Source organism: Hylobates moloch, unplaced genomic scaffold (assembly GCF_009828535.3).
Source record: "Hylobates moloch isolate HMO894 unplaced genomic scaffold, HMol_V3 SCAFFOLD_1, whole genome shotgun sequence".
Taxonomy (NCBI): Eukaryota; Metazoa; Chordata; class Mammalia; order Primates; family Hylobatidae; genus Hylobates; species Hylobates moloch.
In genome coordinates this window covers 220281727-220298897 of record NW_026652276.1, presented here as the reverse complement: position 1 = coordinate 220298897, position 17171 = coordinate 220281727, and the positions used below count along the sequence as shown (strand labels likewise).

General features: G+C 40.8%; 1 protein-coding gene, 1 long non-coding RNA gene and 1 pseudogene across 6 annotated transcripts in view; 2 read left to right on the top strand and 1 right to left on the bottom strand.

Annotated features, from left to right (window-relative positions):
- Positions 1 to 10055, bottom strand: part of UBN2 (ubinuclein 2) — a 100662-nt gene extending 90607 nt beyond the window's left edge. For 2 of the 5 annotated variants that reach the window (XM_032761891.2, XM_032761893.2), the window contains exons 1-2: positions 8824 to 9605; positions 3695 to 3787 (exon numbers count right to left, since the gene is read on the bottom strand). In XM_032761891.2, the coding sequence (XP_032617782.1) occupies positions 3695 to 3787; positions 8824 to 9276 (546 nt within the window). In that variant the 5' untranslated portion in view covers positions 9277 to 9605. Of the gene's footprint in view, positions 1 to 3694; positions 3788 to 8823; positions 9607 to 10040 lie in introns of those variants that run through there. The other 3 variants (XM_058427119.1, XM_058427114.1, XM_032761892.2) reach the window with 3 other exon arrangements.
- On the top strand, positions 9772 to 17002 carry LOC131381092 (uncharacterized). Its single transcript, XR_009209549.1, has 3 exons — positions 9772 to 10568; positions 12353 to 12732; positions 16737 to 17002. It is a non-coding gene; the product is annotated as an uncharacterized LOC131381092 (long non-coding RNA).
- Positions 12742 to 13451, top strand: LOC116814414 (large ribosomal subunit protein eL43-like; annotated as a pseudogene).
- Positions 17003 to 17171: the final 169 nt, after the last annotated feature.

Here is a 17171-nt window from a genome sequence, read left to right as displayed (position 1 = left end):
GAATATGAACTGTCACATTACCTGAGCATAAGAACAACATAACAGAAAACAGAACATGGCCATAAAAATAGGACACAATGGGAGGGAGAACCCCATAAATTCAACACAGGGTGCTCTTTTTACAATTTTATACTCCCTATAATTTCTGATATCACTGATGTTCAACTGCTGCAACACCTGCCCCAAACACCAATAAAGATCATCGTAGCTTAAGAGAGAGATTTTGTGATAGCCTAGAGCTCTAGGCCTATAGCACCTAGCAGGACAATGTATCTTCTCTCAGGTCACTTTTGGCCTGATGATTTTCTTAAAAGGTTCCAAATAATTATTTAAAAAAATATATATATATATATTTAGGCTGGGTACAGTGGCTCATATCTGTAAACTCGGCACTTTGGGAGGCTGACGCAGGTGGATTGCCTAGGCTCAGGAGTTTAAGACCAGCCTAGGCAACACAACAAGACCCTGTCTCTACCAAATAAATATATATACATATACACATACACACACACACACACACACACACACACACACACACACAATACTCATAGATAGAGAACACTTGGGCATGCTTTTTGGTTAATATACATACAATCTCTAATTAGAATGGAAATAAGAGAGTAAGTCAGCAAAATAAAAATCCAGAGAAGAAATATGGCCCATTAATTTAGATTATAACAAGAGTAATATTTTATCACTGTAATCAAAATAACAAGGCTTGAATATATCTAAGTCAACTGAAACTCAATTTCACGCATCAAACAACTTCTTCAGAACGCTGGTCTTTCTATGCCAGATACTATCCTAGGGTTAACTAAGAAGACTTAATGCTAACTTTAAGGTAGTGCGTCATATACTGAATCACTTTACTTATAGGATTATATATAGGAATTTTTCCATTTGCAAAGGGCAATTCTAATCCTTGATTTTGTAACCCACGGCAAAATAGACACTCTAGGCTGGGCGCAGTGGCTCACACCTGTAATTCCAACATTTTGGGAGGCCAAGGCGGTGGATCACCTAAGGTCAGGAGTTCGAGACCAGCCTGACCAACATGGTGAAACCCTGTCTCTACTAAATACAAAAAATTAGCTGGGCATGGTGGTGCCTGCCTGCAGTCCCAGCTACTTGGGAGGCTGAGGCAGAAGGACTGCTTGAACCTGGGAGGTGGAGGTTGCAGTGAGCCGAGATCGCGCCATTGCACTCCAGCCTGTGCAACAAGAGTGAAACTGTCTCAAAAAAAAAAAAAGACACTCTAATATAGTGATGGAGGGAGTAGGACTGGTAATTTAGTAATATATACTAAAATTATAAATGCATAAATCCTCCGACCTGAATTGTCTACTTCTAGGAATCTGTCCTAGAGATAAACTTGAAATTGTGTAAAATGCCATTTTACAGACTAATTTACTGCAGCACTATTAATAAGGGCAAATTTTTGAAAACAACCTAAATCATTTGGGGACTGGTTACAGTGTGACAGTTCCATGCAATGAAACAGCATGCAGCCTTAAAAAAAAGGGAGAGAAAGCACTTTGTCCTGGTATGACCCCTGCAAATATACTAAGATACAGTAAATAAAAAGCAAAGAGCTTAAGTGTGTACAATTCTATAATATGTATAAAAAGGGGGTGGGAAAGGAATAGATGTATATGTACAGAGATATATCTCTAGTACCATAGGAATGTTACTTGCCTAGGAAGTGGGATTCCATGGGTGGGCAATACAACAAAAGGAAGATTTTTAATTTTTGAATTTTGAGCCACATAAGTGTACTAGTTGGTTAAAACATTAAGTGTAACCAATGTATAACTTGTATAAAAAGCACAGTATTTTAGGATTTATACATGCTAGGATTCATACATCCTATAGGATTTTACGATTTATACATCATGATACAATATAGTCTCAAAAGATTACATTGTAATTAAATACTACAATGCTATTCCTTCTATTTAAAAACCCACCAGTCCATCCCTAAATTTATTATTATATAGTCACAGAATAGAGAATCAATAGGGTCTCTGAAAAATCTGAACCTCTCAATTTATAGATGGGAAAACTGTGGCCTTGGCCAGGCCCAATGGCTCACGCCTGTAATCCCAGCTCTTTGGGAGGCCAAGGTGGACAGATCAGTTGAGGTCAGGAGTTCGAGACCAGCCTGGCTAACATGGTGAAACCATCTCTACTAAAAATACAAAAATTAGCCAGGCATGGTGGTGCATGCCTGTAATCCCAGCTATTCAGGTGGCTGAGGCAGGAGAATTGCTTGAACCCGGGAGGTGGAGGTTACAGTGAGCCCAGATCACACCACTGCACTCCAGCCTGAGTGACAGAGACTCTGTCTTAGAAAAAAAGAAAAAAGAGAGAAAAAGAAAACTGTGGCCCAAAGCTAAAAAACCTCACCAAAAGGACACAATTGGTAGACGACAAAGTATGGCCTAGGACCTGACTCCAATTCCAATCTATTCTCATCTACTTCTTCTACCTTCAAATGGTTTCTTAATTACCACAAGGAGCCAGCACATATGGGTCAAGATCCCAGTTGTATCTTGAGGATAGTATGAATGACAAGGCCAATGTGAGCTGATATCCTTTCTCTTGTGGGATATTTTTCAATGCTCACAGAGGAATCAGAGGTGTAAGGTGTTGCTTCTCAACTAGGTTATGTTTTAGCAAAGTGCCAAGAGTATTTAAAGCCATAGTGTAAATGTGGGGTGAGGAGTGGGGCTTTCTACAAATTTAGTAATACTAGAAAATTTGAGAAAAATGTTAAGCAACTTAATCAGGTAATTAAAAATTATTTTTATATTCAAACAAACATCACTATGTTGTGGCATTGAATATAAAATATACATGAATATTTAGCATAAACCGGACACTTTCAAAGAAGTCTCATGCTGGTTCTGAGTCTGACGCAATCAGCTTAGAAGTACACACATTCACTCTCAAACTCTCAGGAGGCAGGAAGGTTTCAGAACTACTATACCAAAGGAATTAAAATAGCATTCTCGATGGTGGCAGAAAGGGAATAGAGTTAAAGCTACACAGACCTGGACCTGTAGCCTACTCTTGCCACTGTGTGACATTATATCAGCTACTTAATCTTGAACTCAGAGCCTCAGTTTCCTCATCTGTAAAATATGGTCAATATTACTTAGCTTGTGGTTTTATTACAAAGATTGTAGATAATATATGTAAAGCAAACCGCTCAGACTCTAGAAAGACTATAATAAATGATAGCTACTTGGCAGGATGGATCACTTGAGGTCAGGAGTTCACGACCAGCCTGGCCAACATGGTGAAACCCCATCTCTACTAAAAATACAAAAAATTAGCTGGGTGTGGTGTTGCCCCTATAGTCACAGCTACTTGGGAGGCTGAGGCATGAGAATCGCTTGAACCTGGGAGGCGGAGGTTGCAGTGAGCCAACACTGCACCACGGCACTCCAACCTGGGCGCCAGAGTGAGACCCTGTTTCCAAAATAAATAAATAAAAATAAAAATGAATGATGGCTACTTTAACTATCACAAGCCTACTGGAATCTTTGACTGTCTAACCATTCATTTGGTTTCCATTGGTGAGAACAAGGTAAGGCAGGCAATGGATATTTATAGGCCCTCCCAACCAGCCACAGAAAGCAAACAGGTCAAAACGATAAAATTACCTAAGTGATCAGTTTATTATACTCACATATTTCATTTCAAACTTCTTAGCCAACATTTCCACCTCTTGCCTCTCCTGATGTTCATCATTAAATGGGTCTTCCGTGTGAATGAGCTTCTTCTGATCCAAGGTGAATGGGAAAAGAAACAGAGGTATCCATTAGTATTACAAATAGTATTATTGTTTATGTATTTATCATTATGTAACAACCACTTCAATTCTATTTCAATAAATGTGATCTGAAAGGACATAAACTAGTGAGAATATATAACATGTTATATAATTAATTATATTATTACTCAGAGACTGTATCTTAAATTTAATCAATATGAGACAACTTTTCCTAATACTAACAAGTAAGTCAGAAGTATTAAAACTAAAAAAAAAAAAGTTGGTTATAGCAAAAAATATTTCCAGTTGTAATGGACTCATATACATTTCACAGTGTTTGGATGAGTAAGAACTCAACAATCCAAATTGTCTTCACCTGCAAAATGATCATATGGTCACCTCATCCAAAATAACAAGGAAAAAAATCCCCAGGAACACTAGCTAAATACGACAATCTCACTTATAACTCTAGATTGCTATCTTCACTAACAAAGATTAACTACTTTGATCAGGAAATGCTTCTAAAAGGAGCTCTAGATTATTAATTAAAATCAACACTTAATCATCTGCCTGTGAGTTAACACTGTGTGTGTAGCGGCTAAGGCTTTCTGTTGAGGTCCAGTATCAACAACCATTGTATCACCAATATCCTGTCAATGGATATCCATTCAGGGAATACACATTACTTTTAAACAAAGCTAGAAAAGAGAAACAGCTGCAAAAAGATTACATTACCATGCCTTTCTTCTAGTAGGGGAAAGTGAAAGTTTATTATAATACATGGTTTAAAGCCCACACACACAGAGCTAGAAGCCCACATGAACCATCTATTTAACAAAACAAACAAAAATAGCGATCACATCCTTAAGTCTTCTATTTTAGTATACAAACATATACATGGTTTTCAATGCACAAAAAAGCCAAAACAAGGATAAAAATACTACTTTTATCCAATTTCAGACAACTGACTCAGGTAATTAAAAATGAAGGTATACTACAACTGAAATACTGATATAGATTCAATGGACCCTGAAGAGCAAGAAAAAATGCAGAAGGAAGATTTGCACACTTTGAAACTGAGATACTTCATCCTGGATATAAAGGTTGAGACATGATCGGTCTAAAAAACATGATAGAAAAATGTGGACAGAATGAATACGAGACAATTCCTCACACTTGGGACATTAGAATATAGGGATACTTCTTTAAAGGAGTTAACTTTAGAATCAATTTTTAAAGTTATTGTAATAAGTAATAAATTTATAGAATAGTTCACCCCAATAGAAGTTTCCAATGAAAGGCTGGGCGCAGAGGCTCACATCTGTAATCCCAGCACTTTGGGAGGCCAAGGTGGGTGGATCACCTGAGGTCAAGAGTTCAAGACCAGGCTGGCCAACATGGTGAAACCCCATCTCTACTAAAAATACAAAAACTAGCTGGGTGTGTGGCACATGCCTGTAGTCCCAGCTACTCAGGAGGCTGAGGCAGGAGAATCGCTTGAACCTGGGAGGTGGAAGTTGCAAATGAGCTGACATGCTGAGATTGCGCCACTGCACTCCAACCTGGTCGAGACAGAGTGAGATTTCATCTCAAAAAAAAATAATAAATAAATAAATAAATAAAAATTTACCAATGAAAAACAGAAACATGATCCAAAAGGGAATAAACTAATGAGAATAAACTAATAAAGAAGCCTAGGCATGTCCAGGGTATAGCCTTAACTAGAGGCTCAGGTTAAGGACAGTAAGCAATTGCCATGCCTATTACAAACTGCTCCCTCATGCACTGTCAAGCCCAAATACTTACTACGGTATGACTCATTTTATATGTATAAATATAAACACATGGATCTATATTTTTAATAAGAATCACTTTATATGCCATTCTAAAATATTTTATGTACTTTATGTAAGTATCAAAAGTACAGCTCTTATTTTCTCTTGACAGCCTACAAAAACAAATTTAAGAAAATGGACTCACTTTTCTTTTACAGTTAAGAATAAACACCCTCCCCCAATCAACACTAAGCTTTTTTGTTTTTTCAGGTGAAAAAAAATCTGAAAATTATCAACTACCCACATGCAAAACTGATGCAATAATTTTGTCCTTTGATCTTAACTCATCAATACCATTTTCAGGAGGTCTTTCACAAATTTCATCAAAAATATGCAAACAATGAAATACCATGGAATTCTCAAATAGTACAGTTATATTAACACACTATAATCACTTATTTTTCTTTTTACAGTAAATGTTCAATTAAGCATGTTCACAAATGGGTGTTCTGGTTAACTGATTTTTCTGGTTTACTAAGAGTTAAACCTTTTCTTGTGTATCAATCATTGCCAAAATTTATTTCTAAAATGCACTATTACCCTTTAGCCAGAAATGGTGACCAAATTAATCTTTCAGGATAAAGATGATTCCAATGCCGGTCATCATCCTAAACCATCTCAATCACAGCACTGTACTGCCTAGAGACAACAAGGTTAAAGGTTTAGCTAACCTGTGGTTTTGCTTTTTTCATATTTTCCCAACGTAAATTATTTAATTGTGCTTTCCTCATTAATACAAATAGAGCATAGAAAAATTTCTGATTGTGTTCCAGTAAATCAGGGTTTTACTGTTCATTTAGTATTTAAGAAGGGAACTGATTTAAATGCACCCATATGAATGGTATCCATATGTAACATACCTTTTGTTGTTTGTTTTTTTTTTAATAGCCCCACATCTACCAATTTCAGCATCTGGAGCTAAAATCTTATTTAGTGATAGATGGCTATTTCAAAAAATGTGGAGCCCTTCCTTTTCTAATTCTTCTAATTTTGGGAACCACCAACTTTCCAGACGAATTCTAATGTTCGCATTTTGCTTTTTGATGGTCTCTCTTCTAGGATTTCCTTTCATGAAACCATGACAATTTTACTTAAACATATGTTTTCTATGCTTTCTTGCATAATAAGGATATACGCTGGTAGCAATCACAGGAAAATGTGGCAAATCTTTGCTGCAAAGTTGATTATATACAATGGATTTTGTTTTTTCCAGAGGTATATGAAAAAAATAGAAGGTTGATATATGAGATAATTGGGCCAATACACACCTACACTGTTAATAAGTAAAAAGAAAAATTAAATGGAATTATTCCTCTTTCTCCTATTGCATGAAAGTAGTACTTCCGGTGTTATCAAGTTAACAAAGCTAGGGTGTCAAACCTTTTTCTTTTTTATAATTAAATGATACACATTATTAATTTGCCATCGTGTGAATATTACAGCATAAACAGGGACATAATAAAGGTCTTTGTATTTCTACTATGACTTACATTTTACGTCATTTTGGCAGAATCTTATAAACTATATGAGTTAATTTTAAGAAATTTTGTTTTACTAAGAAATTGTATCACTATGGAAAGAAGTACTAATAAAATTACATACATTTGTAAAGTGAGGATAATAGTTTTTACCTCATGGAGTTCTGTTGGACTACTAGAAAAACCATGTGCAGTGCTTAGAACTGTGTCTAGCATACAGTAAGAACTCAGTAAATGTAGTTATTGCTATGTATTTTTACCCAAAGATAATGCTTTTCTCCTGTAATTTATGAAAATTACAAAAACTGCAAACGAACTTAGATTAGCAGCTCAAACACAATGTTTGAAAAATGCTCCAATCCAATATTTTTAATATTCTTTTGGGAAAAAAGTGACCTCACATTTATAAAGAGGGAGCATTCAAGTGAGTCTAAAGAGCAAAATCTTAGGTGGACGTGACCAAAATGATCTCTACCTTTAAACAACTCAATTTGGTTGAAAACATTTTGTAATGATTTGACCACACAACATTTCTAAATAATGATGAAAACATTAGCTGGCCATGAAGTAAACAAAATCTAGTGAAACTGTTCAACATGATACTTTGTGACTAAGCAGTCAGTCATTTTGACCATAAAGGTAGTTGAAGATGAAAACAAAACAAGTGACTTCTGGAGTCCATTAGACCCAAGCTAAAGCAAAACCTAATAACGTGCATAATTGCTAAGCAACAGAGAAAACTGTTCTTTCTTTACTGTTAATCTATCATTTCCTTTTCTAATTTACTTCTGAAGATCCACCAACCCACAACAATAAAAATTACAATTACGAACATAACCCCTATTCTTTCTCCATTGTTCACCTCTTACATCAAAAGCATACCTACATATTTTCAATTGTTTTAAAAAATTCAAAGCTGAGATTTTTTTCATCATCCTCCGACAATTACAAAGGCTGAGTACAATATTCTTCTATAAACTAATGATAGTACACTTAAATAATATGACAAGTACGTGTCAAATAAAACAGGAGACACCTTCCCATTCAATTACAATATGAACGAACTCCACGAAAAAGGAAAGCTAAAAAGGTTTTCCAACACCAACACGAGAGAAAAATTAGTAACCAGATTAACCCACTTCTCCATTCCTAAAGTCTCTGAAAACCTTTAATTATTCTTAAATTCCCTTCGATTAAGAAAAATATCACAGGCACGCAAGCACACCTCAGCAGCCACGGCGCCCAGCAAAACAAACAGTGATGAGGATGAGGATGATACGAGAGGGGTTACACAATCTCTCTGCTTCAGACTCGGGGGCGTGTCCCCCAAGGTTTTCTCTTCCTTTCTACTGGAACGACAGCTGTAGCGCCACAGGGAGAACCCAGCCACACGGCCTGCAGGGCCCCAGAATTTTGTGTGGGGAGCAGAAAGGAAAGAAGGAAAATCTGAGGTTCCGAAAGGTGCACAAGAAAACAGGCTCGGCGCGGCGTTGGAAGCGAGTGCCGGGGGTTTGGAGATTCGGCGCAGCCGGGTGAGAGCCTCGGCCACCCCGGGGAGTGGAGAAAGCAGCGCTCACCGCCCCGTCCACCCGCTCGGCCCCGGCCCCCCGCACCCCACCCTCGGGGCGACCTGGACGCGCTCGGTGGGCGTCCCAAGGTGCAAACCAGCTGGGGAAGGCGGCGGGTCCTGAGGCTCCCGGGGTCTGGGGCAGGAGAGAGGAATCTTCTGTACCCGTTGTTCTCCGCACAGCAGCAGCTCCGGGTAACTGAACTCCACGCAGCTCTCATCGGTGGGGTCCTTAAGCACCAGCTCCAGGCGCACCGTCTCCCTCGGCGGCCGCGGCGGCTGTTCAGCCCGGGAAGCCGACTCCCGCGGCGGGGGCGGCTGCAAGGGCAGCGGCGGGAGCGGCGGCGGCGGCTCGGGCCGCGGGGGCTCCCGCTGCAGCGACATGGGCGGCTCGGAGCGGCTGACCTCGCGCTGGGGGAGCGGCTTCTCCCGCGGCGGGGGCTGCGCGTCCGAGCGGGGGGCAGGCTCCCGCGGGGCCGGTGGCTCCGCCCGGGCCGGCTCGCGGTACGGCTGCGGCTCCAGCCGGGGGGGCTCGCGGGGGTACTCGGGCTCACGCTCGGGCCCCGCGTGCCGCACCGGTGACAAGCTAATGAACGCTACTCTGCGCGGCTCCGCCATCCCCACTGTTCTGGCCCTCCGCTTTTGCTCGAGCCGGCGCTCGCTTCTACGCCGCGCTGCGTGCCTGCCCGCCCTTCCTCTTGCTCTCCCTCGCTTTTCTTCCCTCCACCACCCTCAGCCGTCTCCGCCGACGCCACGGTGAGTGCGGACCGTGTCCCCTTCCCCGCTACTACGTTCTGATGGGCTTCACCGCCATCGCCAGGGTCGCCGCGGCCGCCATGTTGGATCCCCCACATAAATAGAAGCAGGCCGCTGAGCGGGCGCATGCGCACAGAGGAAACGCTCGCGTCCACTGTCGTGGCTGTTGCTCAGTTTTCCTCTTTTCCTCCCAACAGTCTGGAGTCCAGACAGGTCGGCGGAAGTGACGACATGGCTCGGCCTGTTTCCGTGGCAACGGAGACGCCGTCTGCACCCTTCCTCAAAGGGAGGGTTCTGGGGTTTCCCGAGTAGCTTACTATTCGCACCCGGAAACCAGAGGCGCTCCAGCAGCTTCCCGGGGCTAGCATCGGGATGGGACTGAGACCGACCTAGCCATTGGCGCCGGGTCTCCGGCGCTGGGTTCAAGGGAATTGGGGTTGTTAGCTGATTATTCAAGGCAGACTCTGGGCAAGGGTAGAGAGACGCGCCAGCCGTTGTGCCTGCCTGCCCGCCCTGTGTCCCCGTAGCCTTAAGTATCGAGGGAAAAAAGGAAGTGCCCAGCTTCAGCCAGACTAGCCCCAGCGGCTTCCCTCCCGAAAGCGCAGGGCTCCCCTTCCTCGACCTACTCTGGTTTCCCTCGCCCGGCCGCAGTGGGCGTTGCGTGGGGCAGGGTCATTAAATGTTCAATAACGCTTTGCAGTTGGAAAATTAACAAGCAGATGAGGAGTTCTGGGCTCATTCAGAAGGCTTAAACTGCTGAAATAATAGAAAACTGCTTAAGAGGGTTTAGTGGTATTTCAGGAAACGTACTGTTTAAAAGAATGCTAAAAGACCCATTTCAGGATGGGGAAGGAATTGATTGGGCACGCCGCATAGGCTCACTTGTAATTAATTAATTGGAAGTGGGGTTTAGAAGGATAAGAATTACTGGCCATTTTAATCCATTGAATAAAAAGTAAATTTGAGGGCTCGCCCTTCACATCCTGAAGGGAATCCAAGCCTTCTGTTAATTGCATTAACTGGATTAACTATTGAAATCTCTTTTATTAAGTCAGTGTGACGTCATAGACAAATTCTGAGAGGGTTCCGTTTTTTCCTCTCCTGTTACTTTCCCTACGTGGACGAAGATGGTGATGAAATCTGTGATTCCAAAGGTCTCTCCCAGCTCTAAAACCCTATCTTTTCTACTCGGCACCATGTTTTACCTACATTCTCTCCTTCCCTGTTGCTCCTTTTCTGATTCTGAATTCGGGTCTCATTTTTAGATTGTCTTAGTGATACTTAAATGACCTTTCTGCCTTCAGTCTCTATTCCCGCCAGCCTTGAGAAGGGGTCATATTAATATCTCTCAAAGAGTTTTTATTATATCGTTCTCTGTTCTGGCTGCAACTTACCTACAAACTGAGTTCTATGTGTGTATACTCGTATTCAATATCCTCCACAATTTAGCTCAGAGACTGCAAACTGGTGGTCTGTGGGCCAAATCCTCCTACAGGTGTGTTACTTATCCAACATTATCTTCTAACCCACTGAGTTTTCCAACTTTTTGATCCACAACCCACAGTAAGAAATTTTACATTGTAACCCAGAATATACACCCATATATACATAACACATATGTGCATATCTGAAATATAAGTTTCACAATACTTCCCTACTGCTCAGGATAAAGTAAAAGCAACAGACGCAACAGAGTTAATTTAATATAAAATATTTTATAATACAGTGTAAAAAAAAGTTAACATCCTATAGAAGCAAATTAGGAAAGATTTTAATGCCATGGAAGTTCTTGCCTGTTCATAGGTTTATTGCACTCCAGAATTCATGAGGACAGTGGTACATGAACATCTGATCCACTATGGCGCTTGATCTTTTTCTTTTTCTAAACTGATCAAAATTGAAAAACCTAGTTCAGATATATAGGCAGTCATGAATAGTAATAATGCGTATGCATGTTCGACATAGTAATAAATTCTTCTTTAATCTTAGTCTGACATCATGATAAATTTCATACCTGACAATCATTTTTCTGTGTAAATGAAGTACTAAGCTGTAATAATGTATTCTCTTCATAAAATACCAAGTTTAATCAAATTAATTATTTAAGTCAATAAAAATGATCTGGTTCACCCTATTAACTGCCCAACAAACTGTTTGAAAACTATATATTCTTTATTAAAGGGCAGATTACAAGAAATGTTTTCCATGTTCTTAATTTAAAAAACAAGATTCTCATATAATGAACCTAAATCAAAATTCACAAATGGTGGCTGAAATCCTGTCAGAGTACAACATAAATCCATAGTTATTGTGCATAAACAATTCAAAATTAGTTTATAAAGGAAACGCCAACAAGTCATATAACCACCACACCTTATTACTAATGGGTTCCACCACACTTCACCCAAGCACAGCAGATAGAAACATCTGATAGACTGCTCAGAAAATTAAAGCTGTTAGAGCTATAAATAAGGAATGCCTAAATATAAACATATCAATGCCAATACATCAGTGCCATTTTAAAAAGTGAATAAGATGCAGTGTAAACACACCTGATAGTTCCCTCTGTAAGCCACTTTCCCACTGATTTATAAAGCTATGGTTCTATAATTCTTTTAAAAAGGACAATTTTTCTACACTACTGCATGCAGTAATTTCCCCATACGTTCTTGATTACAACACAGTCTTCAAATCCTCTTGAAGAGCTCGACATATCAGGATTTCTCCAGAAAGTTAGATTGTCATGTTTTCAGCAGCCTTTTGTGCTTTGGTAGTCTTTCGAAGCTCCTTAATAACCGGTGATATTTCCTTGGTTATTTATTAATTCTGAGTTAAGTCCTTGTTCACAAAGCTTTACACAAATAGCCAGAGTTTCCAGTAAGCCAGTATTCAGAATTCTTGAAATCTCTTTTTTTTCTCTTTTTTTTTTTTTTTTGAGATGGAGTCTTGCTCTGTCGCCCAGGCTGGATTGCAGTGGCGCGATCTCGGCTCACTGCAAGCTCCGCCTTTCAGGTTCACCACCTTCTCCTGCCTCAGCCTGCAAAGTAACTGGGACTACAAGCAGAATGTCCACGATCTCCCTCACCGCATTCTGATCACTGCTGCTGCCCGGATGCTGCTACTACTTGCCATGATGGAGCCAAGGGAACTATTTTAAAATTCTGAATATATTTTTCTTTATACAGTCAATAATTCCTCTATAAAGTTATCTTGCTACACATATCTGGCATAAAAGTATTATGCAACTTTCAGCATTAGTACTCTCAGCAAGTTGGACTGTTACTACATCATAGTTGTTGCTGCTGTAAATATTCTGTGGTAGGTAATACACTGATACTGTGTTTTTGCCAAGAAATATAGTTTTTCATTGATCAGCTGATTTGTCACTGAAAGCATGTGCACCATACCCATAAATACTGGATGAAGTTTTTCAGCACTTAACTATGACCCATATTTCTTTTGCACACTGATTGTCTTTATCCTTAAGATTTGTGGAACAGCTCTCTGAGCTCGGACGTAGTTCACGGCCACATCGCTAAACCAAGAAGTTGGAATCGTTGGTAAATACAGGACCCGCTATGGGGCCTCCCTCCAGAAAATGGTGAAGAAAATTGAAATCAGCCAGTACGCCAAGTACATTTGCTCTTTTCTGTGGCAAAACCAAGATGAAGAGACGAGCTGTGGGGATCTGGCGCTGTGGTTCCTGCATGAAGACAGTAGCGGTGTCTTCATCCAGGAACCACATTGTCTGGACCTACAATACCACTTCCGCTCTCACGGTAAAGTCCACCATCAGAAGACTGAAGCGACTGAAAGACCAGTAGACGCTCCTCTACTCTTTGAGACATCACTAGCCTATAATAAATGGGTTAATTTATGTAACTAAAAAAATTAAAAAGATTTGTGGAAAAACTGAGAAATTGTGCCAATAACTCTACTCCCCTCCCCCCCTTTTTTAGAAACATATTTGAGGGACTTATTGACAAGTTCATCATGTTAAATTTTCAGATGTCCTTTTATTTTTTTCCCGAGATGGAGTCTTGCTCTGGTACCCAGGCTGGAGTGCAGTGGCGCGATCTTAGCTCACTGCAACCTCTGCCTCCTGAGTTCAAGCAATTCTCCTGCCTCTGCCTCCCGAGTAGCTGGGATTACAGGCACGCGCCACCACGCCCAGCTAATTTTTGTATTTTTAGAAATTTTTTGAAAATTTTGTATTTTGGGGCCGGGCGTGGTGGCTCAAGCCTGTAATCCCAGCACTTTGGGAGGCCGAGGCGGGCGGATCACGAGGTCAGGAGATCGAGACCATCCTGGCTAACACGGTGAAACCCCGCCTCTACTAAAAATACAAAAAAATTAGCCGGGCGTGTTGGCGGGCGTCTGTAGTCCCAGCTACTCGGGAGGCTGAGGCAGGAGAATGGCGTGAACCCGGGAGGCGGAGCTTGCAGTGAGCCGAGATCGCGCCACTGCACTCCAGCCTGGGCGACAGAGAAAGACTCCGTCTCAAAAAAAAAAAAAAAGAAAAGAAAATTTTGTATTTTTAGAGACGGGGTTTCACCATGTTGGCCAGACTGGTCTCGAACTTCTGACTTCATGATCTGCCCACCTCAACCTACCAAAGTGCTAGGATTACAGGTGTGAGCTACTGCACCCAGCCTCAGATGTCCTTTTAATTTTGAAGGTATTAAACTCATTTGCAGGAAAAGTGCTTTTTCTTTTTAGAATGAGATGTAAAGTCAATGTTTGATGATAGAGTTAACATTTTCTCAGTATTTCCACTATAATTCCAGACCCAGCAGCTGAATTGGAATATGTTTCTGTATTTTTCACTTTCTTATTCCTTTTTCTTCTAATAATAAAACAATCTCTTTGAGAGCAATTTATACTAGTTTAATATATCATAGTTCACACACACATGTCATACTGATGGTGCTTTCCCAAAAAAATACTTAAAGCTCTTCACTGTAACCCAGTTGAAAATTATGCGTTTTTTATCACTGAATGAAATTCTCCTTTACTTCATTTCATAAGTCATGGGCAGTTGTGATAACATAAAATTAGGCTGTACCATGTTTTCTGTCCAACAAAGGAACCTAGGAGTTCCAGTGAGATCCCAGTGACTGCAGTCACCCCTCCCTCCCTGTCTTTGTCTTCATCAGCAGTTAGAGTGTCTGTATTCCTGGATAAGGATCAGTGTGTACACTCTGATATTTTCCATAAGATTCTGTTGTAATATATTGCATGTTTTTAAAATGCTGCTTGTGATCCTCAAAACTGTTTCACAAACTTCTAATTGGCTGCGATCACCAATTTGAAAGTTAGTTCAGTCTCTTCCAGCAGAGACTGAGCAGGTGATGAGAAAGTAATTTTGTTACTAGGGACTAGGGGTAGAGCACACCTACTTATGCATTTCCATGTAAATTTGGAAAATCCAAAATGCGTTTGTTGGGTAGTGGGGGCCCTTAAAGGAGGCTGAGAAGAGGTAAAAGTCAATTCCTGTAGGATACAAAGTCAAAATACCTTTAATATTATTTAACTGTAATGCTATAAGGTCAGATCAGGCACTCTTGTTTTATTTAGCAAATAAATGAATACATAATAAAATACCCTGTGAGATCAAGTTACTCATCCCTTCTTGACAACATATAAGTTTAAAGACCAAAATGCCTTGTGAAGATCCAAAGGAAGAGTATCAGAAAGAAAAGCAAGTACGAAGCCTGTGGAGGGAGTGGTTTGGTGAGTTGGAAGAAAGGTGAGGGTGGCCAAAGTGCAGTGAGCAGGGTGGGCAAAGATGGAATCTGAGAGGGAGCGAAGGGCCAGGTCATGGAATGGCATAAAGAGATTGGATCTGGCCAGGTGCAGTGGCTCACGCCTATACTCCCAGCGCTTTGGAAGACCAAGGCAGGAGGATCACTTGAGCCCTGAAGTTCGAAACCAGACTGAGCAACATAATGAGACCTGTCTCTAAAAAAACTAAAAATAAAAAATTAACCAGGCATGGTGGCACACCCCTGTAGTCCTAGCTACTCAAGAGGCTGAAGTGGGAGGACTCCTTGAGCACGGGAGTTTGAGGCTACAATGAGCTGTGATCGTAACATTGCACTCCAGTCTGGGCAACAGAGAAAGACCCTGTCTCAAAAACAAAAACAAACAAAAAAAAGAGTTTGGATCTTACTGTAAATGAAACCAGAAGCCATTGGGGAAATTTTAAGTAGAAAAGTGACATGATCTTATAACAAACACATTTCAAGAAAGTAGGAGTAGCCAACTAACTGTTGAATGCTACCAAGAATTCTAGTAAGATGAGAGCTGAGATATTGGTAACCTTGATGACCTTTTTATTTTTAATTTTCACTTCAGGCAAAGAAGGTTGAATTAATCATATTTCACAGTTTGTGGCACATTATCATCATCAGTCTTTTTCTCTCTCTGTGAAATTCCTCTTTATTTCCATTCATTGCATCCAATGGCAAAAATTCTAAAATTTTAATTTTTTTTTTTTTTTTTTTTTGAGACAGAGTCTCGCTCTGTCGCACAGGCTGGAGTGCAGTGGCACAATCTCGGCTCACTGCAACCTCTGCCTCCCAGGTTCAAGCGATTCTCCTGCCTCAGCCTCCCAAGTAGCTGGGATTATAGGCGTTTGCCACCATGCCTGGCTAATTTTTGTATTTTTAGTAGAGGCGAGGTTTCGCCATGTTGGTCAGGCTGGTCTCAAACTCCTAACCTCAGGTGATCCACCCACCTCGGCCTCCCAAAGTGCTAGGATTACAGACATGAGCCACCGCGCCTGGCCAATTTTAACCTTTTATATGTGACCTTGTATATATTATTATTTTACATGCATATATTTGTAATTTGTTACTATGTTATATATCTCATTCTGTTTCTTTTTTTTTGCTCAACACTGTATTTTTTTTTTTTTTTTTTTGAGACGGAGTCTTGCTCTGTCGCCCAGGCTGGAGTGCAGTGGCGCAATCTCGGCTCACTGCAAGCTCCGCCTCCCGGGTTCACGCCATTCTCCTGCCTCAGCCTCTCCGAGTAGCTGGGACTACAGGCGCCCGCCACCACGCCCGGCTAATATTTTGTATTTTTTAGTAGAGACGGGGTTTCACCATGGTCTCGATCTCCTGACCTTGTGATCCGCCCGCCTCGGCCTCCCAAAGTGCTGGGATTACAAGCGTGAGCCACCGCGCCCGGCCAACACTGTATTTTTAAGAACCACTCATGCTGCTGTGTATAATATATTCACTTTGCAACTTTTTTTATTTTTAACAACTTTTGAGTGGTACTCTGCAATCGCATATTTTGCCTCTTTACTTCCTCAGTGATGGATGCTCAGCTTGCCTCCAACTACCCCCAACCCCACCACCACCACAGTGCAACTATGGACATCCTCAGTCATGTGCTCTTTGAGTCTATATGAGAATTTATTTCGGACACAGACCCAGGAAAGAACTGTTGGATCTTCAGGCCTGCGTACACATTAAGAGACTATTCTCCAAAATGGTCACACCAGTGGTGTGAGGGTTGCTGTATCACCTCCTCTTCTCCCAACTCATTGCCACCAATAAATACAGTTTAATTTCTGCCATTCATTATTATTTTAATTTGCACTGCTCTGATGACTAAGGAATTTGAGCATCTCTTCATATATCTGCTAGTCTTTTAAGTTTCTTCTTGTGTAAATTGCCTGTTTATAATCATTATTCATATTTCTATTATGGTTCCTGTCTTTTTCTGGTTGAATATGCAAGCATTTC